The 26,919-nt window shown below is 36.6% G+C and overlaps 1 protein-coding gene across 2 annotated transcripts; it reads left to right on the top strand.

Moving 5' to 3' along the window:
• Positions 1 to 145: 145 nt before the first annotated feature.
• Positions 146 to 26,411, top strand: LOC129939021 (BTB/POZ domain-containing protein KCTD3). Of its 2 annotated transcripts, XM_056046879.1 has the most exons (6): positions 146 to 334; positions 462 to 1,672; positions 1,729 to 1,848; positions 15,961 to 15,981; positions 25,254 to 25,393; positions 25,463 to 26,411. In XM_056046879.1, the coding sequence occupies exons 1-6, from the start codon at positions 279 to 281 to the stop codon at positions 26,117 to 26,119; spliced, it is 2,205 nt and encodes a 734-aa protein (XP_055902854.1). In that variant the 5' UTR covers positions 146 to 278; the 3' UTR covers positions 26,120 to 26,411. The 2 variants fall into 2 exon arrangements, with proteins under 2 accessions (XP_055902854.1, XP_055902855.1); XM_056046880.1 differs by lacking the exon at positions 15,961 to 15,981.
• The last annotated feature ends 508 nt before the right edge of the window (positions 26,412 to 26,919 follow it).

The raw sequence follows: 26,919 nt of genomic DNA, 5'->3' as shown, positions 1-26,919 counted from the left end.
TACGTACAAAATAGGACAGGAAAGTAGTAAATTAATAGTCGGTAGCACTGGATACAAAAAATACCCACATTCAAACAAACAAAACCAAAATCTAACGATTCGGTAGAGTCGCACCATCACTTCTCTACACGTTATTTTGGTATAAAATTGACAAACAAGAAATTGCGTGAACTTTTCAACGACGACGTCAACAATAAAATAGATTTCATCTAAAATTCGAGTTTAAGTTTATTTTTCGCACTTTTATCCTCGATAATATCCGCCCCGGATAGATTAGAATGTCTTATTTTTCACACGGAAGTGAAATAATAAACCTTAATGTAGGTGGACAAAGGTAAGTGTCCCCAATTTGCCACACGTAAATATTTACGTATACATTTTTCTTAAAAAAAAGGGATTCGGCAATCCTTTTGGCATATCGACTTTTGTTTTGAACAATTTCTTTATTGAATCAAAAACAGATTTTCTACGTCACGACAAACCTTGACATGGATTCCAGACACATTCTTCACAGCACTCTTGAGTGGCCGCATCTCGAGCCTGCGTGATGAAAACGGGGCAATATTCATTGACCGCGATCCATTTCTGTTTTCTGTAATTCTCAACTACCTTCGCACCAAGGACATCGATATTAGCAAGTGTGATGTTCGAGCTTTGCGACACGAATCGGAATACTACGGTATTACGCCATTAATTAAACGTCTCATGCTCTGCGAAGACCTCACCCATTCCTCATGTGGTGATATATTGTTTTACGGCCTGCTTCCACCACCCACTCTGCCACCAAATGATATTCCAATGAACTCTGCGTCGTCAACAGCATCGAACAACTCGACTTCATCGTCGTGTGGAGGAGCAGAGGCCCCGACTTGTTCAACAAATGTACAGTCAGGGCAAGCGGTTGGTCCTGCTGCCAATGCACGACCTGGGTCAATGGTTCGAGTTCCCGAAATTTCTAGCTCAGCTAGTGTGAGTGGAAGCAGCAGGCACTCAACACATTCGAGGAACTCTTCGTGGGACCTTCGTCTTGCAGGGAGACAAGACAGTCGGACTTGGTCCTCCAATCCGGGTCACTCGAGAACTGCCTCCCTAGATCTTATGCGTCACTCTCGAAATTCATCAGCTGACCTAAATAAGCTGATTAAGAATGATGTGAGTCTGGTCTTCAGCCCGACACTCACTTCAAACTGGGTAGACCCCTTGCGCGTGCAAATTATTAAAGCCCATCACAACTGGATCTCAGTTGCGTACGCTCACTTTGTTACCTGCTACCGGCTCAAAGACTCCAACGGTTGGCAACTGGTTTTTACTTCACCACACATTGACTCCACCATTGAGCGCATAGCTATGGAATCGAAAGTGAACTTCTCGTGTGCCGATCAGGTTCCGAGTAAAATGATTGCCATATCATATGGTAGCCAAATAAGGCTGTGGAATGTTCAGGAGGACGGCAACAAGACTGACATAGGAACATTTAACTTAAATGTTCGCGTCGAATACTTCTTTTTCATTGGAAGCCAACTGGTGGCCCTCTCGTCGTCGGGTAAGATTGGAGTTTGGCATGCGATGACTCAGCATTGGCAAATACAGGATCTAGTTCCGATTCTCTCATTCGATAGTGCTGGATCATTTCTTTTGCTCGGGTGCAACAATGGATCTATATACTACATAGGTAAGATTTTTGGTATTTTGGGATTTAAATATATTGCTGGAGATATTTATTTTTAGACATGCAAAAGTTTCCCCTTCGTATGAAAGATAACGATTTGTTGGTGACCGAACTATACAAGGATCCTGCATCAGACCCCATTACAGCCATTTCTGTTTATTTGACTTCAAAAACAGCAAGTAAGTTACATGTGTCTTTATATTATAATTTTGTTTTATTGTAATTTAACTCTTACTGTATTATATTACATTTGGCTTGTGTATAGGTCATAGTATAATACGTCTGCTTTACATTTGATCGATCATAATTTAATTTACTTGTATCCTTTTGGCTAAGTCTATATCTCTGTGCAGCCCGTCGTTGCACCATCTCCTTTCCTCACCTTCTATGTATAAGGGACCTTGGGTCACGCGAACAACTTTTCACTTGAAAAGAAGCAAGGTGCTTTCATCCGCTTTTCTTATAGTCCATGCTTCTGCACCCTATAGTTGTACGAGATAATAAGGGTCTTATATAACGAGACTTTAGTTGCTCGAGAGAAGACTTTAATATTGGATTGCTTTCTTAGCCTAAAGAAACAACGATTAGCAAGAGAAGACAAAGTCCTTCCTTAAAGTTTCGTGTGTCGATAGTGACGTTTTGACCGAAATTTCGGTGTTGTAGGTCATTTCTTGACAGCATGTACTTTTTGTGATACCTCATTAACCATTTAATCCATTTTTGCCGCCTTTGCTTCAATACTCACAAAAGCCCCATTGACATCACGTTGAGTTCTTTCGATTACGCCAGTGTCATCAGCATAATGCTAGTAATTTGACATACTTTTGAAGATAGTGCCTCTAGTGTTGACGTGGGAGCTCTGAACTATTTTTTTTTTAAAGGACCATGTTAAAGAAATCGCATGAAAGCGCATTACCTTGTCTAAAACCTTTTTTAATATGGAAAGGTTCGGTTAAGTTGTATCCAACCTTTATAGAGAGTTTGGCAGGGATAATAAACCTAGAAAAAACACTTTGTTTTTTTTTCTATCTGAGTAAAACTCTGACCAAAAATTCCAAATAAAATAAATTTTAAAAAAATATACAAAATCTACTATTATGAAAACGCAATAGGTCCTAATGATGAGTTTAAGGCATGACGAAAAAAAAACAACGAATTTAATAAATTTTTATTGTTAAAGGTTCAAGCAAAGCAGTTAAGTAATTAAAGGTTCGAGCAAAGCAGTTAATAAAGTAATTAAACAAAAAACAAACAATTTTATTAAATAGTTTGCACTTTAAAGTCCGATTTTGTTAGAAATTCAGGCATAATGGACCGTGACAGGAGGGTGGTTCTTATCAAGCCATCTCTTGCGTCTACTCCACACACTTTTTTGAAGCTTCAGAAACGAGCTTTACATACCGTTCTACTGCTTGTGTGTGACAAGAAAAATCATCAAAAAATCAGGTGCCAAAGGTGTGCCAGAGTCTATCAGTTGTTTAATTTCTTCATCCGTGATCCTCCGACAAATCATGTCGTTGCAGTCTGTAGCAACGAAATTTATTCTTGAAGTGTTGAAACTTCGAATTGGCTTTTCCTTTATAAGCGATCGTGCTTTCCAAATTCGGTGCAAACCTAGTTCTCTGATGTATCTACTTTCATCAACTATCATTGCAAGAAGCAAATTTTCGGGATGAGCGAAAATGCGTTCCGCTGAATCACATAGTCAATGACTTGCAAGTTTTGATATAGATGCCGTGATGTTCTGATGGGTTCAGAAACAATTTCGGACCATCTGTAAACTTTTTGCTGGTTTTAATTTTGAACCACAGAGGCATATAGTATTTTAAAATAAAATGTATTAACTGCTTAACCTCTTCAAGGGTATTTCCATGCCTACATAAAGTTGGAGTACTCTATTAGCCGCAATCAACCACCTTGGATGTGAAAGGTGGCCAGGATCAGGATTTTTTACATTTGAATGCGACCATGTTAACTATTCAAACCGCAAGGGGGAGATCGAAATAAGCGGTACTTACCATTACTAGTTTTGTTCAAAATTAAGCAAAAAGTTGTAAAATAAAAAAGTTGTTAATGTTGAAAAACTACTGATTTCAATTTTTTTTTGGTTTCTCACACGCTAAATTAAACATTTGGAACTATTGAGTTTAGATAATAGTGAATTTAATTATTTAAAAAAAAGTCAAAGACGAGCAAATTTTCGCAACTTTTCAAAAGCTTGAATTGAATGCGCGAAAGAAATCTTTTTCAGACATTTACTCATACAGGTAATTAAAAACTTTTGTGAGGTACTGCGAATCAAATGTCTTTTTAGCCCACCCTACTAGACATGCCTCTATACAATTCGTCCCTGTAGATGCTGTCATAAGCGGTCTTGAAATCGATGAAGAGATGGTGGGTCGCGAATTGATGTTTTAGGTTTTTTCCAAGTTCTGTTGTTATGTGAATATTTGAACGACTTCCGAATGTCCAGGTCTAAAGCCCCGCTTATTAGGACCTATAGGGTTGTTTATGATTCTTTTGCTTTTGACGTTCACATAATACGGCAAAGAAGATTTTGTAAGCGATGTTAAAAATATTGATTTCTCTATAGTTGGTACAGTTTTGAGGGCCTCTATTTTTCAGGATGGGACAAACAATACTGAGGTTCCATTCATAGGTCATACTTTATTCCAACCATATTTTACAGATCAGTTGGAGCATGCTCTTAACCAAATTATCTCCAGCTGCTTTGAGGTCATACTTCTGCTTAAATATGGCAATCTTTTCTTTGTCCAAATTGGTAGAACGGGATTGTTGAATATTGAATGGTTCGCCCTGACTGATTAAATTAATTTGTTTTAATACATTTTTAAAACCATCTTAAAGCTAAACGAAAATTCATAAAACTAGGCTAATAAATCATATCTTACAACTAACTTCCTGACCCCATACGAACACTCTTAGGTTAGGTTAGGTTATAGTGGCTGTCCAAGATGGAAACGGACACACTTAGGCCAGTTTAATGGCCCATTGTGATACCACATCTTGAGTCTCTTACGAAACGTGAGATGCTGATTATACCTATATGATTCTCCTAGGTAATTCTTGCGTTTTCGAGCTAGAGCAGGGCATGTGCAGAGAAGATGAAGAACCGTTTCTTCCTCTTCCTCGTCCATACAGCTTCTGCAAAAGTCATTTCAGAATACACCTAGTCACGTGGCGTACTTTCCTATTAGACAGTGTCCGTTTATGACACCTATTATCAAGCTTATATACAATCTGCTTAGAGATGGCAAGCACCTTGAACGTTTCAAATCTAGTGTTGGCCAGATGTTTTACGTGACCTGACACGTAGTGATGTTGTTCCACCTGGTGCCTACCCTCCTTACAGCGTCTTGCATTAGCAGCAGTTTACAAGTAGCGATTGGTATGCCAGTACTTGCCAAACGGGGTAGGATGGGCTGTACTGTACCGTTCCTAGCGAGCCTTACAGTTACCTGGAATGTCTCTATGGCCCGGCACCCAGCAAAGGTGAATATTAAACTGTTGCGCCATCTCCATTAGAGATGATCGACAGTTATGGACTGTTATAGAGAGACAGAGTCCAGAGATTTGATAGTGAACACTCTTAGTTAATCTTAAATACTTAATACTCATGCCTTTCCGTCCTAAGAGAACTCGGTTTGTTGTAACAGCTATATAGTCTGCAGGAATTGTCCTTCCATATCCTGAGCATTTTCTGCTGCATCTTTAGGAAGCTTCAAAAAATAGAAGATTTTTTTATTGACTATATTTGATTTTATTTAATTTATTTCTTAACATAATTATACATTTACAAAGTCACAATTAGCATGGCAATGCCGTCTTCCAGGTTGACAAGATAAATTTAATGTAATATAAAGTAATGGTTGCATTAAAAATCAAGAATTGTTAAACAAAAAGAAAAACCAACCAACATATTTGTGTATAGTTTAAAATCAAGATAAATTTTAACTTCGTTGTATTTTCAGAAGCTTCCGCAGATTATTCTGTCCCTGTAAGTTTTAGCCACTTTGCAGTACATAAAAAGTTTTTCCACTGTCATCTCATTTAAGATTCTTATCATTTCCTCTTCTGTAGGGTCTGTAGATCCAAGGAAAGCATTCCTGCTTTCTACTAGCACAGGGCATTTTCCTAAGAAGTGAAAAACATCTTCTCTTTCCCTTCGGTTGCATTAACTGCATTGCCCGGGTCGATCCTCCCTATGCGGTATATAGTTGAGATGCAGGAGCTCCACTAGAAGTTTCAGCATAGAAATAAAGTCCACACTGTTTTCATCTCTAAAATAGTTATTTGGACCAAGGTTATGACAGATATGTTTGTAAATTAATCTATGATTTGAAAATGAAGCTTCTTCTATACAGCGACTACGAGGTTTTTCATCAACCCTTGCAATTAATTTATACAGTTTAACCATGCAATCATCAACGTTACTGAAATCCAGATCTAGTGACATTTCACACTACAAAGCCAGCTCCTGCCATTCTGCGTACCAACTTATTAATTGATTGATTGCATAAATATAATAGTATATTTTCTTTATATGGATGCATGTTATGTTCATGCAAGACGTTTGACAAAAGAATTATTGTTATTTAAGTTTTTAATTATAATAATGTAGTACCCGTGGCATGATGGTTAGTGCGTTGGACTGTCATGCAAGGGGTCTTGGGTTCAATTCCTGCCTGTGCTACCTTAATTTAAAAAAATTAATTTTCACGGGTACTGCCTCTTGCGAGGAATTGACAAATCCTTCAAGAGTAATTCTTGTCACGAAAAAGTGCTTTCTCAAAACTAGCCGTTCGGATTCGGCCTAAAATTGTAGGTCCCTTCCATTCCTGACAACAGTACTCGCACACAGTAATGGTTGAGAGTTGTAAGTCACTAGGCCCTGGTTCACAACGGACTGTTGCGCCACCCCATTTGATTTGATTTGAATTATAATAATGCAAAGATTTTTTTTTTTACGTACAATAGCTACGTACGAAGAATTTTTGGGGTTAATATTTGACCAAATAGAACGCTTTTGAAGTCTTAAATTTGCTTGCAAAATCGGCAGATAATTGTTAATAAATATTAAACAACGTTTAAACTTTTACGTCATACATTTAGAAATTACCTGAGTTGTAGTCTCCGGTCAGCTAAAAAATACTGTATTGTGATAAACGCGTTTCGTTCAAAATTTTAAGTAAGGCGCCAGTTATAGCTATCATTGGTTTTCGTCAATAAAAACAAGCATTGGAATTTTTTTTGGCAGGTCGTTTATATCTATCATTAAAAGCTTCTGTCATTGATACAAAATTTCCTGATTGAAAGCCACCGAAAAATTTTTAATGACAGAAATCTGTCATTGAAATTGTGTGAAATTGAAACATAAATAAACGGAAAATAGAAAAATAGATTTTTAGAGAAAAATAAATGCCCAATTACACTTTTTTCCTCAAAAAAATTCTTTGGGAAAGAAAAACATAGTCAAATATCAATTCAAAAATTTTCCCGTATCGATTTCAATGATAGCTATAACTGGCGCCTTATCCATTCGTGGTACTTTTGTACGTACGATCAATAGCCCAATCGAAATAATATATTTGGACTGGAGAAAACGTTCAAATCTTTTCAATCCAAAATACCTTTGGACAAAGAAATCTTTAAATGTTTGCGTCTTTGAGTCCCTTCTACGTAATTCTACGTTCTATACTCTCTCTTTCTTAAGGGCCGGTTATAGCTATCAGTAAAATCCATCAGTAAAATTCGAAACAGGGGGTTAGGTTAGGTTAACGTGGCTGCGGATTTATAATCCACACACTTAGGCCAAGAGAAAGGCCCATTGTGATACCACATGAATCTAGAGAATTACTTCTAACTAGTAGAACCATTTTGAGCTTTTTATAAAGCGAAGAAGATACTTAATATCCTTTTTAGCTAGTTCGCTGGGATTATCAAAAGAGTAGTCCCCCAGATGAAGTTTGCGTTTGAGTGAAAGAGCAGGGCAGGTGCATAAGAGATGAGAGATTGTTTCCTCTTCTTCTTCGTCCATGCAGCTCCTACAGAAGTCATTTGAGGCTACGCCAAGTCGTATTGCGTGTCTGCCTATAAGACAGTGTCCTGTAAGGACACCTATTAGGGAGCTAATATGAAGTCTGCTTTGAGATAACAACAGTCTTATTTAAAAACGCTGTATAGAGCCTACATAAAGTTATGTAATCTCTATAATGCCTCTAAACGCAAAAATGCTATTTATAAAACTTATACAAGGTTGCATAGTCCCATAATAAGCTAAACGCGTTTTGAGGTTGAATAGAGCCTACATAAGGAAATTATTGTTATTATTATTTCGTAAATATCATTTTGATTTCTCTCCTCTCTTTTTGAAATTAAAATAAAAACAACACTGCCTCTCCAGTTTAGCTCGTGAGCCGAAGAAACGAAGAATTTTAAAAAAATATAGATTTTCGAAAGAGAATATCATACAAATAATTGGAATTATTTTGTTATATTTTAGTTGTTATGACAACTAGCAGATTTTATAGTACTTTTGGTACTTTTTTTGATATAAGCATTGTATAACTAAAATTTATAGCAGAATTTTTTATAAATAGGAATTTTCGCAACGTTACATAGAGCCTACATAAATCCTTATTCACTGTATAACTATTCATCTGTTTAGCAAATTCTATTAAATAAGACTGCAAGTCTTTAGAGCGCTTTAGGTCCAGTGAAGGCCATATGAGTTTTGTGGCTGCGCATGTTGGTAAGTTGTGCCACCTAGAATTTGCTATCGCAAAAGCTGTTTCTTTTAGCATAAGTTTACATGTAGCTATCGGTATACCTATCTTCTCCCTTTCAGGTGAAATAGGTTTGACGGTTCCATTTTTAGCGAGTTCATCGGCTCTACAATTACCTGTGATGTCTCTGTGGCCCGGCCGGCACCCAACAGAGGTGAATGTTAAATTGCTGCGCCATCTCCATAAGAGACGATCGACAATCGAGGGCCGTCAAAGATTTGGTCGAGACACCGTCAAGGGATTTGATAGCAGCTTGACTGTCAGAGAAGATGCGGATATCAGAAGTTGATATCACGTTTTCTCTTAGCCAGGAGAGAACCTCTTTGATCGCCAAAATTTCCGCTTGAAAAACGCTACAATGATTAGGGAGGCGGAATGAGATGCTTAGATTAAGCTTTTCTGAGTACACACCACCACCAACTCCCTCATTTGTCTTAGAACCATCTGTATAAAAATGAATACTTTTGTTATCCAGGAGTTTTTTGTCCTCCCATTCATCTCTGGATGGAATGGATACCTGGAAGTTTTTTCCAAATAGGGGTTTAGGTATAGTGTAGTCTATGTACTTTGGTATAGAACCAAAGAGGTTCAAAATGATGGAGTGTCCCACATTGTTGTTGGTCCATTGAGATGAGGCGTCGAGTCTTATCGCTGTACTCGCTGCCACTTGTTTACTGAAGATGTCGAGGGGTGTCAGATGGAGGAGAGTGTCTAACGCTGCTGAGGGTGTGGTTCTCAATGCCCCGCTTATGCAGAGACATGCAGTGCGCTGAACTCTGCTGAGTATGTCGCAGTATGTGACTTTCTCCAGTGCAGTCCACCATACTGCAACCCCGTACATAAGTATTGGTCGGATGACCGATGTGTATAGCCAGTAGGTTATGCGAGGTTGAAAACCCCATTTGCTTCCTATAGCTTTCTTGCAAAGGAAAAGAGCTACTGTAGCTTTTTTAACTCTTTCCTGTATATTGGATTTCCAACTTAATTTTTTGTCCAATATCCGACCAAGGTATTTGGCTTCATTGGTAAAAATTAGTGGTATACCTTTTATCGAAGGAGGTACAATTACTGGGATCTTGTATTTCCGTGTGAAAAGGACGAGGTCTGTTTTTTGAGGATTAATACTAAGTCAGCCCATCTAGTGAGCATATTGAGTGCATTTTGGAGGAGGTCTCTCAGTGTATTAGGATGTTCCCCTGTGACAGCGATAGCAACATCATCGGCATACGCAACCACTCTGTAGCCATCCATCTCAAGGGATATAAGTAGTTGGTTAACCACTATGTTCCACAGGAGAGGGGACAGAACACCACCTTGCGGAGTGCCTCTACTGACAGACCTTTTTGTGCAAAAATCTCCCAAACTGGAGTTGATGATCCTGCTTTTTAGCATTAGATTAATCAACTCACAGATTGAGTATTCGACGTTTAAGGTCGTCATAGCAGAAGTGATAGCAGATGTGTCAACGTTGTTGAAAGCGCCCTCAATATCCAAGAAGGCCACCATAGTGTATTCCTTTTTATCTAGGGAGTATTCGATAGTTCTTACCAGAGTGTGCAAGGCTGTTTCTACCGATTTCCCTTTGCAGTAAGCATGCTGAGACATTGATAGTCCCTTCTCAATGTTGTTACGTATATGGATATCGATCAATCGTTCCAGAGTTTTGAGAATGAAAGATGATAGGCTAATAGGTCTTAGATCCTTAGGGTTGACATGCGAGTATTTTCCCGCCTTGGGAATGAAAACTACCTTTACATCTCTCCAGCGCCGAGGTATATAGACCAGATTTATACAACTTTTAAAGATCATCTCAATGATGGGCGAAGTTATATCAATGGTATATTTTAGCTCAGCTGGTATGATTTGATCTGGACCTGGAGATTTGTAAGGTTTGAAACTATTCAGAGCCCATGTCAATTTTTCTTTTGTAACCAGACCTTGAGGAAAAATTAAGTTAATACCCGACCCAGGACTGTATGTTGTATTAACGGATTGGGAGCTATCTGGGAAGTGGGTGTCTAGTAGCAGGTTTAGCGTTTCTTCGCAAGAGTTAGTCCATGTACCATCTGATTTTTTAAGACAACTAGGCATGGTTGGACTTGTGGAGAGAATCTTCCTTATCCTTGATGCCTCCGCGAATTCTTCTATTGAGTTACAGAAGGATCTCCATGAGGATCTTTTGGCTATTCTCAATTCTAGTTTATACTTTTTGAGAGATTCTTTATAGGAATCCCAATCTTGGGGATGTCTAGTCTTTTTCGCTTGATTGAAAAGCCTTCTACAACCTCTCCTGAGTATATCTAGTTCAGCAGCCCACCAATATGGTTTCTTCTTTCCTCGCACTGTTGTGAGGGGGCAGGCAGTTTCCATGGCTTTATTGAGGGCTGCTGTAAGTTCATCGACCTTTTGATCGAGTTCAAGAGCGCACAAGGTCGGATCCGAAAGTTCTGGTTTAATCAGATTTTTCAGAGTCGCCCTATATTTTGGCCAATCTGTTTTCCTATAGTTCCGGAATTGGATCGGTTTTGGGGTCTCTTCAATAAGTGAGAATTGGATGTATCTATGGTCGGAGAACGAGTTCTCCTTTGATACTCTCCAATTCAATATTTGAGAGATTTAACGAGACAAGAGTCAGATCTAAAACTTCTTGTCGATTTTTTGTGACGAAGGTTGGTTCACTACCTACATTACTTACTACCAGATTACTTGTTAGAATATAATCAAAAAGAGACTCACCTCTGTTATTTATATCGGTACTACCCCATGTAGTATGGTGCGCATTGGGATCACAACCGATAATTAGGTTTGTTTTCTGTCTTGTTGATTCAGCGACCGTCTTCTCAAGAATGGTACCAGGCAGTAGACCCTGGTGGTCGTGGCCCAAATATGCTGATACCAGCCAGTAGGTATGGTTGTCTATTACCATACTGGCTGTGGTGACGTCTTTATCACTGAAATGAGGGAGTAAAAATACATTTAGATTACGTTTTACTAGTATGCAGGACCTTGGGTTACCTTTTTCTGTGACATATAGTACGTAGTAGCCAGGAGTTCTCAATCCTCGAACCAGGGATTTCACAATCCAAGGTTCTTGGATGAGAATGACATCTTCTTCAGTTTTTGTCAGGCGGAGAAGAAGGGAGGCCGAAGCCGTTTTAGAGTGTTGGAGGTTAATCTGTAGTATTTGCAGCATTTTGGCTACAAATAGGCAGATTAACCTCCACCACTGTTAAATCCAGCTCATCCAGATCAGACGAAGAGGAACCTAATAGTTCATCTTCTTCCTCACTGGGAAAAGCTTTGTCGATTGAGTCGTCGGTCTCCATTAGGGATAAACCTTTGACGTTTTTGGGAGAAGACTGTGCTGCGACAGAAGAGGGGCCCGCCACATTTTTATCCACATCCAAGGATGGGAGGGTGATGATAGCACTGGGACCCACCACGTCTTGCTGCACAGCTTCGGAAGAAGACTGTACTGCGACAGAAGAGGGCCCAGGTAGATCATCAACAACATCCAAGGATGGGAAGGTGATAGCAGCAATGGGACTTACTACGTCTTGCGACACAGCCTTCGAAGGAGGTTGTGGAGGCTCGCATGAAGCGTCTGCCTCATCTTTTTTATATACGCGGAGCGTGACTGACTCGAAGCCGTATCTTATCACGCCCTTATCTCGCGCCAGAGAAGCCACATAGTCTTTATTGATTAAGATAATCGCACTTCTATAAAGACCCTTTGGCTCCTCCAGTTTCGCGATCTTCCAGTCGTGACAAGGGAGGTTCGGGTTGCTGATCCTTATCATTGCGCTAATGTCATCTGGACAAGAGGGTTCTATCGGGATCCATGCTCGAGCTCTCGGCCTGCAAGGAATATCTTCCTTTGCAACGACCTCGAGTTTTGCGCCTGGCCAGGCTTCGCCCAGCATGCCGACAGCAAGCGTATATAGATCGCGCGACCTCTGATCGTTACAAGCGATGAGTTTGACATGACCTTGATGCCAACCCCAATCGCTTGTTACTGGTGGTGGACCCGGATGCTCTCTCATGACTTTGAGAAAGCCAGCCGAGAGCCCCAGTTTCACCATCTGCCAACGGTCAGAAGTAATCGTGCCATCAATATTGCTCCTATCAATGACCGCTACTATGATCTTTTTAGGCTCTTTGAGTACATCACTGAAAGGTTTAGTGAGTGGTACTCTGGCCATGTTAGGAGTGCCGAAACAGGGGGAATCTGGAATGTTTTACTGATGAGCGTTTATCTCAATCTAAATTGTTGTTTTCTTTCGATCATAACATAGAGTTTCGTGCCATAGACAATTATAGCTTCCATCAGCAAAATTTTTAATGATACGATCGGAACAGTAAGCAATTGGAATACCAACCAATAGTAAAACGAAATGGAATTTTGTTTGGCTTTTGGCACTCAGCTGTTCAGTAAAATAAAATTTCATCATTAAAAAAATTAAAATGGATTTATAAATTAAATAAAACTTTAAATGCATTTTTTCTTTTTTAAAAAAATTATTAAATTGAAATAACTCTAGAACCTGTACAAAAACTATAAAAACAAAAATTTTACTGATGTATTATACTGATAGCTATAACCGGCCCCTAACTGGCACCTAATAGAAAATCATGAATAATTTTGCAATAAGTTTAAGTACAAAAACCCAGTACGAAAAAGTTTTCTACGGCCATAGTAGAGTAAAATGCAACAAGCTTCTAATTTAACTGAATATTTATGTTTAACCATGGGATTGTCATAAATGAGAACAACGAAGTAGGTCATGTCGGTGTTGAAATGAAGATGCATAGGTTAGGTTGGTTGGAGTGGCTGTCCAGATGTCATTGACGCACGTAGACCTCAAGGGTCCATTGTGATACCACTAATGAGGTTACTCATGGGAGAGTAATGAATTTAAACAAACCATTTTGTACTTTTAATAAAGTTAGAGAGACGTTTTGTGTCAATCGTTGCCAGTTTACTTGGGTTATCGAAGAAAGGATTACCGAGAAAGTAATTCCTTCTAATGGAGAGTGCTGGACATGTACACAGAAGGTGTTGGACTGTTTCCTCTTCCTCCTCGTCCATGCTGCTTCTACAGAAGTCATTTGGGTAGACCCCTATCCTCAAAGCATGTCTTCCTATGAGGCAGTGTCCCGTTATTACTCCAATTGTATAGCTTATACTTTGTCTGCTCAGTGATATAAAGCTTTTTGACCGTTTTAAGTCAATACTTGGCCATATTTGCTTGGTTGCTAGGCAGGTGGTACTTTGTGACCATCTAGCATTTGTTGTTTCTAGAGCATATTGCTTGAGAAGATATTTGCATGTAGCAAGTGGTGTTCCTATGTTATGTTTCTGTCTAACATTAGGCAGAAGTGTTCCGTTTTTGGCGAGCTCATCGGCTTTGCAATTTCCCGAAATGTCTCTGTGGCCCGGCACACAAATGAGGTGAATGTTAAACTGTTCCGTCATCTCATTCAGAGATGATTGACAATCGTGGACTGTTCGAGAGTTTGTGGAGACAGACGCGAGAGATTTAAGAGCGGCTTGGCTGTCTGAGAAGATTCGTATATCCTTACAAGATATAACGTTTTCTTTGAGCCAGGAAAGTGCTTCTTTAATCGCCATTACTTCTGCCTAGAATACACTACATTGATTGGAAAGTCTATAGGATAGACTGAGATTCAGTTGTTCTGAAAAGATACCACTTCCAACTCCGTGATCGGCCTTTGAACCGTCAGTATAGAAGTGTACCGCATCGTCTTCCAGGGGTCCCTCTTCTTCCCAGGCGGATCTTGAAGGGATGGACACATGGAATCTTTTACCAAATACCATTTTTGGGATGGTATAGTCTAAGCGATCTGGGATAGATCTGAAATTGTCTAGAATAGTAGTATGTCCAGTATTGTTACTGGTCCATTGAGAGGTGGTTCTAAGCCTTACACATGAGTTGGCAGCCACCTTTTTAGAGAAAATGTCAAGTGGTGTTAGGTTTAAAGGCACTTCCAGTGCTGCGGTTGGTGTTGTGCGAAGTGCTCCTGTGATGCACATACCTGCTGACTGCTGGACTTTGATGAGCTTATTTAGATTTACCATCTTGTCCAGTGCGGTCCACCATACGACGGCTCTGAAACTTTAAGCATGTTGCTTTTTCGTTTACAGAAGTTTCAAAATCACTCTGAAACTGATATTGGTACCCTTATTATGAAGGATGTGTCGGTGCGCATTGGTTTTGAATTCCTTAATATTGCAATGACTGGTAAAGATAGTGGTAAGAAATTCCATATTCGCGTAGAACAGCTGAAGAACGAATGGTTCGAGAGTACATTAAAAAGCATTCCTAGAAGCTTGAGTATTAGAGTTAATCTTTTTAAAAGAATTACTGCACCTGGCTATTTTTCTAAACTGTTAAAATAACGGTACAAAAGAATAAGACAAGAAACAACGATTTTGAAGCGACGCGTAATTGAGCCAATGATGATATTATCACAAATCAATTTAAATGCTCTATGCTCAATACTGCCAAAGAGGCTTAAGTAAGTTGCCTAAGCACCAGCCCAGAGAAGGGCGCTATACTCAAGCTTTGGACGTCTTGTAGATAACAGTCAGATCCGACTGGGAGACAATTTTCTTGCATCGCCTAAGGCAATCCAAACGTGATTGGTGATACACTATATACCGAGAATATCGAGATTTTTAGACTCATTGATGCAAGCGCCATCCATGGATACTGGTAAGGGGGGTATATATCGCTTTAACTAAACAAGACTGCATTGGGTTTTCGAGGCATTAAATTCCATGAGATATTTTATTCCTCATTGTGCGACGCTGTTTAGGTCGGAATTTAAAAGCTTAATTTTTCCAATGAAAATTATAACTGTTATTATAGTCTTTTGCATTTATTATAAGGGTATTCACGCAAAGATGTAAAACACTGGATAAGTTTACTATTTGTTCAATTAACTATCAAATTTTGTATCATCATTTTTATCCGAATTTCAAATAGTTGTAAATTGAGTAAAATTTGTTAATATATTTAGAGTCATTTCTTTTTGTTGCTTATTTTTGGCATATTTGAATATTAACCAAACAAATGAATTAAAAGAGCCTTCACGCAAACGTTTGCCATTTTAAACAATTTCTAAACATACCATGTTTCGTGAATATCATAAAATATTTATTCCCTGCCATGAAAACCACCTAAAAAATGCTAAGGCAGACAATTGTAGGCCCTTTTCTTGTTCGCCGAAAACCTAAAACACACCCAGATTAATGGTTGAGGATTAAAAGACTACATTTCCGAACAAGCCGATGCGCGACTCAATTTATTTATTAATTAAATATAAGTGATGTTTAATTTTTATTTTGTTTTATATTTCTATGAAAATTTTACTTAAATCAAAATTTTTCTTCAACCTTCCAAAAACTGAAATTGTTTTATTTATTAAAATTTATTCGAATTTATTAATGGAAAATGCCAGCAACGGAAAGAGAACTCGAAGGTAATATAAATTGCATAATAAATTATTTTTTTTTTAATTCTTGTTCATGGATTTGTTTTTTTTTTTTTTGTTTTGGTTTGAAACGTTTTATTTAATTAAATAAATTTAAAGTAAAAATAAAAAAGATTTGCTGGTCATAGCATTACTTAAGAAATACATACTATCTATCAACTTCATCTATCCATTGTGCAAAGAGTCTTTTAAAAGATCTCTTAACGATTAGCCGCAAAAACTTGTCATGCTAACTAAATTGTATTTTGTTCATCGCCTTTCTATGCAATGAAAAGTGTTCGATACAAAAATATACAATTTCATTCAACATCATTTACTCATTTGTATGGTGTCTATAATTTTCGATACAATAGTCCTTTCGGCTATTGAATCTAAAAGATCACATTTGCCTCAAATGTTGTTTAGTAAGGAGATATTGGGTGGTATGAAGAATCCATTTGCTTAATCTCGTGAGAATGAGTTCTGAGGTTTTTTTCTTATATTGTACGCGCACTGAAGGGGATATGAATACCCTTATAATGATTATACACAGTACGAGTAATAAGGAAGGGAGGATAGGGTTTGAAAGGAGATACCGATGCACATTGGTTTTGAATGTCTCCACATTGTAATGAGTGGGAAATATTGAGTCTGGTAAAGCATTCCACATTCGTATAGTGCTTCAAATAGAGAGATTAAGCATTTGCAATGAGACAAATCTCAGTCTAAAGTCTACTACAAACCAAGGGCTGATCCATATTTTTAATCAGGGGGGAGGGGGTCACGCACTTAACATATAGACGAGTTTTTACTTACCGCTTAAAAATGTTCTTTAAAGAAGGCTAACAAAATTTTAATAACATAATGTGCATGACAACGTTAGTTATTACATTATTTTAGAACGCTTTTGTCCAGCAAGGTATAGTCTAACTATTTAATTTAGTAGACTTTCTTCATATAAAGGCATTCCAAGATTCTAACAGTTTTCTGAGTTAAGAGGGTTTTTATTGCTTTCATGGAGAAATGTACGAAATTGCTTTGAAACTTTTCTTTCTTTCAAAATAAATTTTCATTTATATTAATGCGAAAAACGCAACAAAAATTCCAAAACCCCAGAAAATGAGAAAGAATCTGGTATCAAGAATTTTCTGTTTTTTTTTTTTTTTGTTGGACTCAATTTTCGGGAGTCTATTATATTACTATCGCTACCAGTCTGCTTACTCGTAGATTGGACCTGATGCTTCATCTTAAAGGAGTCAACAAAACTTTAAAATTGTAGAGAGAAAAATGTTTGGTTCTTGAATTTAATCAAATAAGTAAAAATAAACTAAGGCAAACAAATAAGCTGGGAAGAAACTTTTGTGTGGCAGTCACAAATTATACGTTTCAGAATCTCTTTTCACTTCAGTTCTCAAGAGAATCAAAGCTTTTATATTAATTGATATGAAATTAGATTAACAAAAGTGTCAATTTGGCTGTTTTTGGGACATTTATATTCTTGAAATGCGTGTTTAAATCAAACATCAAAAGCAAATTCCTTCAAAATATAGATTTCTTTAATTTGTTACGACCTTAAAAGATTAATTCAACAGAAAGAAATATATTGTCCGGTGTCAATACCTGCAAACAAAAAATGTTCTCAAAAATATAAATGCCATTAAAAAAAATAATGACATTTTCGATCATCAAAAATCATCATCAATTTAAAAAATTTCACCATCGACAAGAGCTTGCATTAAAAGACAAGATTATTGAAGTTCTTGATAAAATTTTAAAGCAAAATAACTACTCTATGGGGGTACCCTTCTGGAGGAATACCAAAATATATTTTTCTTGTAAAAAGAAGCCGAACTAAGAAAAAAATTAGAGAAAGTTCTAAAAAAATCTATCGGTTCATTTCTGAAAAATGTTCGTATTTTCGAATTTACACCAAAAAAATGTATTTTCTGCTATTTTTAGCGTTAAAACATGAAAAAAAAAAACGCCTTAAGCTAATCGGCTTAGTTTCAATCGACACAGTCCTTAAGGGGCCATGACAGACAGACAGACGTATGGAATGGGGGACCCACTTTTTTTGACTTTTCTAACACCGTAATTTTATGTTTGATTCGAATTTTTTTACGATGTGTCGCAAGTAAAAATCACTTCAATGTTCACTATTTATGGAATAATATTAAATAATTCAAAATATAATAGGGGTCATATCCATTGCGTCAATACGATTAGTTTTGAATTGAAGGAAATTCCTACAAAAATACAAACAACTTATCTCCCAGGGGCGTCATGACCTCTACGACCCCCCTCTGGATCCGCCATTGCACCAAACATTTGGCGATAATTAAGGTTTGTTCCTTTTTAAACAATTGTAAACTATTGTTGTTACGTCAAAAAAATTATTCAATTCATCCTGAATCAATGGCGGATCCAGGGGGGGGGGGTCGTAGGGGTCATGACCCCCCCTGGGAGATAATTTTGTTGCTTTTTGTAGGAATTGCATTCAATTCAAATGAAATCGTATTGCGTTAATGTATATGACCCCTATTATATTTTGAATTATTTATTTTTTGTATATGAAAACAACATTTGTATTTTACTTCCTTAAACTTTGTTGTTAAAAGTACTACTTTTGACTGAAGATTGGACCAGGAACATAATATGAATCGGATATTCAGCCCTATTCTAAAAACACTGCACAAATTTATCAACTTTTGACCAATTGTCGATCCAGGGGGGGGGGGTCATATGAGCCAAAAAGCTTATACAGTTAAGTTGTATAAGTAAAGATTTCATTTAAAGACTTATTAGTAATTTAACGACATTCACAAAAAAGTGGTTTGCTGCAACTCAAAATTTTTATTTTCGCTCAATTTAGAACTTGAAAAAACTTTAGTCATGCTTTAAATTATTTTCATAAAATTTGTTTCTAAGAAAAAGAGCAAATATTCAGGTTCTTAAGAAGAAACCTTGAATAAGAGATCATCAATTTTATATTAAGTAGCCTTTGAATTCCTTAAACTAGCCTTCAATTTTAATATTACATTTTTTCGACACACATGAATAGTGATTATGGAAGTGATATTTACTGCGACATATAGGAACTATATAGCAAGTTTTGCATTAGTAAACAATTTCAAACTAGAGTTTTTAATCAAATGTGACATCACGACGCACGGTAGAGAAGTCGAAAAAAGCTGGAACCCCTATTTCTTCCGTCTGTCTGTCTTTCCTGGCCCCAACAGTCCAAACAATTGTTCTGATTGAAATTAAGATTTTCAGCTGATTAGTGTAGGGCAGCAGTCCCCGCACAAATTTTTTGGTTCAAACATATTTTATTTTCTAAAACTTTCTCAAAATTGTGTGTTCTTAATTTGGCTTCTTTCTACAAGAAAAACATATTTTCGTATTGCTCCAGAAGGGTACACCTCAAAAAAATCAAGAACTAATGGAACGATTTCAAAATTCATCTCTTTCTGTGCAAGCTCTTGTCAATGATCAAATTGAAATAAAATACTAATTTTGTTTGCAAAACTCGTTATTTTAGAAAGGGGACAACATTTTTTACGAAATTTGAATGTAAAATGTTCATATATTTATAAGCTCTTTATTTAGTGCTTATACCAAAAATATTTTTAAGACAAATTTTAAAATGATTTTTGAAAAAATAGGTAAATCTAAATTTTTTGACAAATAAAATGGCATTTAAATTTTTGAAAAGAACTTATTTTGGAGGTACATTTTTAAATCTTAAAATATAGGCAATATTTTTTAACAGACTTTTTAGAAGAAATTATCAAGTTCTTGCGACCCAGTCATGCATTTCATTTCTTTCAAAATTGGTTTTCTGTTGAATACAAAAGATCTTAAAAAATTAAATAAATCTACTTTTAAAGTGAATTTGCTTTGGATGCTCTAGAACTGAGATTCAAACATGAATTTCAATAATACAAATATCCCAAAAAATCAAGTGACACTTTTGTTAAACTAATGGCTAAGTGAAAACATAATAAACGTTTCATATCTATTAATATAAAAGTTTTGAAACGTGTAACTTTTGACGGCTACAAAACTTTTCGACCCAACTTATTTGTTTACTTACCTTACTTTGTTTAATTTTTTTTTTAGACAAATTATGTTAATACAACTATTTCCTTAAATTCAAGAACCAAACCTTTTTTGTCTCTACAATCTTTAAGTTTTGTTGACGCCTTTATAAGATCCAAATACGAGAAATGCAGATTGATAACGATAGAAATAAGAGACTCCCGGAAATTGAGTTCGAAAAAACTGCGTCAAAAAAAGCCCGACATTTTTACATATTAGATCCTCTCTCATTTTCTGGATTTTTAAAGTTTTGTAGCGTTCTTCGCATTAATAGAAATGAAGACAAGAGAAGTGTGTTTTGTTTTTGGAAAAAGCAACGTTTCAAAACAATTTCTGCGCGAAATGCAGCAAAAACCATCTAAGCTATTGTATTTTAGCTCCTAAATATGGCATATTTAGACAACTGTTCGAATCTTGGAATGCTTTCATATAGACCATAATTTACTGGACAACAGTGTTCTAAATAATTTGATAACTAAAGTTGTCATTTTAGCAATTATTAAATATTGTTGGCATCCTTTACAAAACCTTTTTAAGCGGTGAGTAAAAATTCATCTAAGTGTGTCCTGAATCAAATATTCATTTTATTTTTCAACAAAAGGGTGAAACGCAAAGAGAGCAGACACAAAACATTGACTTATTGTGAAATGAAAATTCTTGATCCAATTTCAATGACAATTCTTTTTAAGTCAATTTTCTTCTCCCAAGCAACAAGGAAAAATTTTATAGTTGTAAATAGTTAGAAAAAGAACAGACCTTTTTGTAGGGCAATGTCAATTCCACCAAAGTGGTATTAGCATGTATTTAAATGTGAGGCAATAAGGAAGGGATTTAGGATTGAGAATAGGTTAGGAGCTCGCAGGATTCAATGACTATCCCATAAGGGTAGGCCAGAACAAGGATGGGAAAAGGGGGTGTGGGAGTTGGGATAGAAAGTCCACTATGAAGGCGATGACATGCTCGCGATGCTCGGCCAAGCTCTTTTAAAACTAAAATTTCTTGAAACTTGAACGATACCAATACATAACATACACATAACCCTTAAAGAACAAAAATACCAACCGACATACACACGACAACCAACACACATTGAAACATTCATACCAACCACAGGGCAACCCACAAAACCAAAACAGGACTATCGAAACACTGCGACCGACACCCCATCACCAGACACACTATCACCAGACACAATATCACCAGATAACACGACATTCACGCTGGACCTGACACACCTCGGGAACGCTGCGGCTGTTGCTGCAGCATGGCCGTACCCACCCAACCTGGAGTTCGACTAGCCTTTACTTTCGAACTCCCCTCTCTAGTCTGTGAAGCTGGAGTTTACGTTGTAGGTCCCGGTTCACTGAAGAGCATTATCCAGCCCTACCACACCTCCTCTGAAAATTGTAAACAGCAATTCATAATAACTAAGTACTAAACGCCAAAAGTTGATAAAATAGAAAAAACGCAACAAATCGACTACACTGCAACGTGACTTACATTTTATTTAAACAGACTTATAGTATGTATGCTTTTTTAACCGAATTATTTTTTCGGCGCGTTTTTTCATCTAAGCTGTTTGGTAATATAATCCAGTCCTCTGATTTACTTTAATTATGAATCCGAAGTTTGATTGATTCCGAAATCTCTATGAAAAACAGGATCACGAAATCGTAGCAAAACCGACGGTTAGTTTTTTCTGGGTAATGAGTTGTATACCTATAAAGGCCTTGTCAAACAGAACGCGGTAGGGCCAGAACGCATCGCTACCTTCCGTGTTCTGACAAGTAAAACAGAAAGCGGTCTGCTTTCGGCGTTCTATTGAACCAGTTCTAAAAGTCAATTTAACTTGTTTTTTTTTTCTTTGCTTTTGTAATTTATGGCGACAAAAAAAAATTCAGCAAGCTAATTAAAAAAATTCCAATTCCAATTTCCTTTTATTTGAGAAGAATTTGAGTTTTCCGACAAAAAAGAACAGAAACAAAATGAGTAGGCAGTTGTAAATTTACTTTAGAAATCTCTCAAGCGAGATAGATCTGTAAAATGCGATCTATTTCATTTGTATGAGATTTTTCTTAAAACAATTTGTCATACGAGTTCTAGAAAAAGCTCAACATAACGAGGATTAAAACCCAGATAAAATATTTCTCATATCACCCATTGTATAGTCTATTGCCAGGTTTCCCAAAGTGTGCACTTGGTGCTCCGCCAAGAATATCCAAGTGCTCCGCAGAAATATTTGAAAAAATATAAAAATTCCAAGACGGACTAGTAACTAGTTAATTTGGGCTTTTGATGTTTTGTAATTTTTATCGCAGCAGTCGGATTTGAAATTCATATTTAAAAAAATCAGCAGCAAATTTCAAATAATTTTTTGTTTTTTCAACGGCATGGCAGACAAAGTAGGCCTGCAGGCTATAACAATCATTCGAATACCGAGAAAAGACAAACAGAAATATAATTTTCTTAGTTGTAAGGAAGACTTTTGTATCATACAATTTTCGAATGGATCGCTGGCTTAAGTCTGGATCTTTAAAAAAATCAAATGAATGTTTTGCAAAAGCACCCGAAGTTGCCGAAGAATAACCAACTGACGGGTATGTCCAAACAAAATGATAGTTTACGTAAAAAAATAAACCCTGGTTAAAAACTTCTGCTTTTTAAGCAACTAACCGCACAAAATGATTTAAATGATTTTATTTTGTTTGTCCAATTTCGGTTTTCCATATACTTACTTTAGTGCGAAGGAAAATGACGCGATAGAGACAGCGGCGTTTGAGATTTCTGAAGATATTGAGCTTGACAATTTGCCTAGTACTAGTTCTACGGTGATCAATGCTACAGAAAAAAATATCAGTTAAAAGGAAGTACGAATCATATTTAAATTTTGGATTTGTTGAGACAAGTGAAAACAAACCTCACACCGTAATTCGCGGCAAAGTGTTGCCGAAAAGTGCTATGTTTCCCGCAAAACTTAAACGTCACTTTGCAAGGACTGATGTCTTCAAAAAAAAGTATGCTGAGCTTACTAAATCTCATACAATTATTACTTATACTCAAAGACAGTGAACGAAAATGCGTTGATGGCGTCCTACTTGGTAAGTTGCGAATAGCCCAAACTGGTAAAGCCCATACCATTGCTGAAAACTTAATAAAACCATGTGTTAAAGACATTGTTGAATGTTTCTTGGGTGAAAAGGCCAAAAATTAGTTGACGCCGTTCCGGAGACTTAGCAAAATACAAAATTTGATGCAAATGGATGAAAAATTGATTGCAGGGGTGGCTATTTTAATAGAATTTGTGCGCTACCAATATCTACAGTCCTTTTAAGAAGATTTGCTCTTCTGCAGAAGTTGGACGAAAGTTTGAAAATAATCAACTTTATTTAATCACGGTCAAAGAATATAAGGCTTTTTAAAGTATTGTGTGATGACATGGGAAGTCTACATACGTCTTTACTTCTTCACTCGGAAGTAGGGAAAACACTGACGCAGCTTTTCGAAATAAGAGCTGAATTTAGAACCTTCCTCATTGACGACAACTTTGTTTTGAGGGACATGTTGTGTAATGAGCGTTGGTTATGGAAATTGACGTATCTCTCAGATACGTTTAGGAAAACCTAAACATTTAAAAATAAAATCCAGTTTTTGGCTGCATCTATTAAAAATCGTAACCTAGACAGCTTCCCAATGCTCAAAGAATTTAAAGAACAAATAGCTTTGGACATTGCCGCTGCTATTTTAAATGAGTTTTATATCTACCTAGAAGGTTTGCTGAATAGCTTCATATACTATTTTCCAGACGAATTACACCTGAACATTAAGGAAAACGTATGTAAAACCCACTTTCCCTCACATCGCTGCAATTTGAGTGCTTGATTGACCTGACATTAGATTCTTCGATAAAAGAACTTTTTGCAACAAAGAAGTCTTTATCAGAATTCTGGTGTAAGTTGAAAGACGAGTTCAGTTTATTGCCAGAGAAAGCTAAAATAATTCTTCTGCCATTTGCAACAACATACGTGTGCGAATCAGGGTTCTTTGCATTTGTTGGACCCAAAACAAAATATAGATCCCGTCTCGATACAGAGCCTGATATACGGTTGCAGTTGTTCCAAATTCAAACAGATATTTCATCTTTATGCAAAAATTTGCAGGCACATTATTCCCACTTAAAAGAAACTCCATATAATTATAATTCATAAAATATAATTATGAACTTCCTTAAAAAGATATTTAATTTGCTACATGTAACTACGAAAAATAGCATATGCGCATGAAAGTGCTCCGCGTGAAATTTCTCACGCAAAAATTTCTCCGCGACTAAAAAAGATTGGGAACCCCTGCTGGTCTATTGTATCAGTCTTGTTGTTCTAGAACCATACCATGCATTGCCCAATTTGGTGGCCTCGAGGCTAGCTATAACTAGTTAAACTGGTTGCAAGGTTGCACGATAACTAGTGAATCCATTATTTTACTGAGTTAACAAACGTTGACGAAGAAACCTCACAACTGTTTTGAAATTATTGTTAGCAGGTACATAGCTTTGCCACATTTAAAAACTGAATCCATTCTATTCCATTTAGCCTTTGCATCACCTTTTTCGGATCTCGTTTTATATATATTATCTTTGAGGTAAAAAAATGTAATCATATAAATGCAACATGCAGCTACTAAACTATAACATTCCTAATCGCTTTAAAAGCAACCCTAAATCAAACTTGAAGCAAAACAATCTTGAACACGGTATAATCTGAGACTATACAAGTTATAAAATGGATGCCTTTACATAGCTTGGTTCGACACTCAGATTATTGTAGCCAGAACATTAAGTAAATAGTGTTGCAAACAAACTAGCTGCCCCTAGAAAAAAGAAGAAATATTCCATATTTATGGAAATAGTGAAGAAGTGACAATTTTCAATAGAACTCTAAAAGTAAAAACAAAACCAGAACTCAATACTTTCATCGCTTTTTTGTGTGCCTTCTTAAACTTACCCGGTGCTGGCATATTTCAGATTGATTATTTTGTTTGAAATAAAAATAAACTTGTTTTCTTTTCCTTTAATTATGTTTGTATAAGCTTTATACAAAAGATTTTATTTTTAAATGTATTTTTATTAGTAATTTGTTCTAGTTAAACATAAAATTAATGTATATTGTATGTAATAAAACTTACAGGCTTGAGTGGAAACTGGATAGAAATAGCTTATGGAACGAAATCAGGTTCAGTGCGGGTAATTGTACAACATCCTGAAACTGTAGGCCATGGGCCTCAGCTTTTCCAAACATTTAGTGTTCATCAAAGTCCAGTGACCAAAGTAAGATTCCAATAGCAATTAAGCACATAAAGTAAGTTACTTTATATATATTCTGTTGCAATTTTAAAGGTTACTCTTTCGGAAAAATATCTTATATCCGTATGCAGTGAGTACAATCACGTTCGGACATGGGGTGTTCCGCGTTTCCGTGGAATGCTCTCTACTCAGCCAGGCTCGACACCCAAAGCATCATTTAAGATAGTCTCTCTGGAAGCCACTGATACGAATTACGCCTATTCAGCCGGGAACGATTTTGGACCATTTGGTGGAAAGCACGATAAACCTATTTTCGTACAAAAAGTTGTCCCAGAAACCGACCAGCTATATGTTCGGTACGCTTCAGATGGCGAACGTGTTTGTGTAATAAAGTCGGTCGATGGTTCTACAATAACATCGTTTTGCGTGCATGAGTTCGAAGGTCCCTCAAGAATGGGATCACGTTTTATTCTCACTGGTCATTGCAACGGTGCAATCCAAATGTGGGACCTTACAACTGGTCTATCTTTAGATTCTAAGGAAGAAGGGCATAAAAACAAAAACGCAGGTGGTCCGGACATGGTCGAACTACTTCGCTTGCTCGATCAGTGTGATATAAGTACAAGTCATAGCTCAACACCTTGCATGTCACCATGTTTGCCTACTGTATCGAATGCCACTATTGCTAGACTCAAAGCCAGCAATGTTGCCCTGCTCAATCAATCTCAACACCAAAGCAACAGTGACTGATTGTCACTACTTAAATACTGTGTTCGGATGTGCAAATGAACTACGAACGAGATTTCTGTTGACTGAATTTCAAAATAAAACAAGGAAAAAGTAAGTGTTACGATGATGCGATGGCCGAAAGATAGCCGAGGTGGTAGTTTACCACACAAATATTTGTTATCAATATTTTAGAAATATTTTTTTTACACTATATTAAATAAATTATATTATATGTATATTTACTTTAGGAAAATTGAATCTGTGAAAAGGAATGGTTTATAATAAATATTTTAATTAATTTTAACGTTTTAAATTAAGACGTCTTGATTTATTAGTACCGATGAAGATCAAGTGACCCTTTTACAGCTAAAGGACACAGCTCATATTAAAATTTATGTAACTTATATAACCTCCAGAGACCTCTCGTTTTACAGCCCTTTTGTTAAAAAGGCAGCCGTAATTAAGAGTGAATATTTTAAATTGGACTCATACCACGCTTAACTTAGACACCTGCAGTTTAGGTTAAGTTCAAACAAACGTTGTTTCAGATATCAAGAGTTAAATTGATAAAAACGGAAATTCTTTCACTTAACGATGTGCTATATGTAAAGCGAAATGCATTACACTAAAAGCCGCAAAATCCCCATTGAACTTAAGTCGGAGTGCACAATTTGTATTTTATTTTTGTTTCTTATTATACATATTTCATTTTCTTAAAATTTTATACGTTGCGTTCTCAGGGATCAAATGTCTAAGATAGGATGAAGACATGATTGCAGGGAATACGTTTTACGTGTTCCCTAAGTTTCTATTATTTAGAT

The sequence above is a fragment of the Eupeodes corollae genome, chromosome 1 (genome assembly GCF_945859685.1).
Source record: "Eupeodes corollae chromosome 1, idEupCoro1.1, whole genome shotgun sequence".
NCBI classification, from domain to species: Eukaryota; Metazoa; Arthropoda; class Insecta; order Diptera; family Syrphidae; genus Eupeodes; species Eupeodes corollae.
This window is presented reverse-complemented; position numbering and strand designations above follow the sequence as displayed.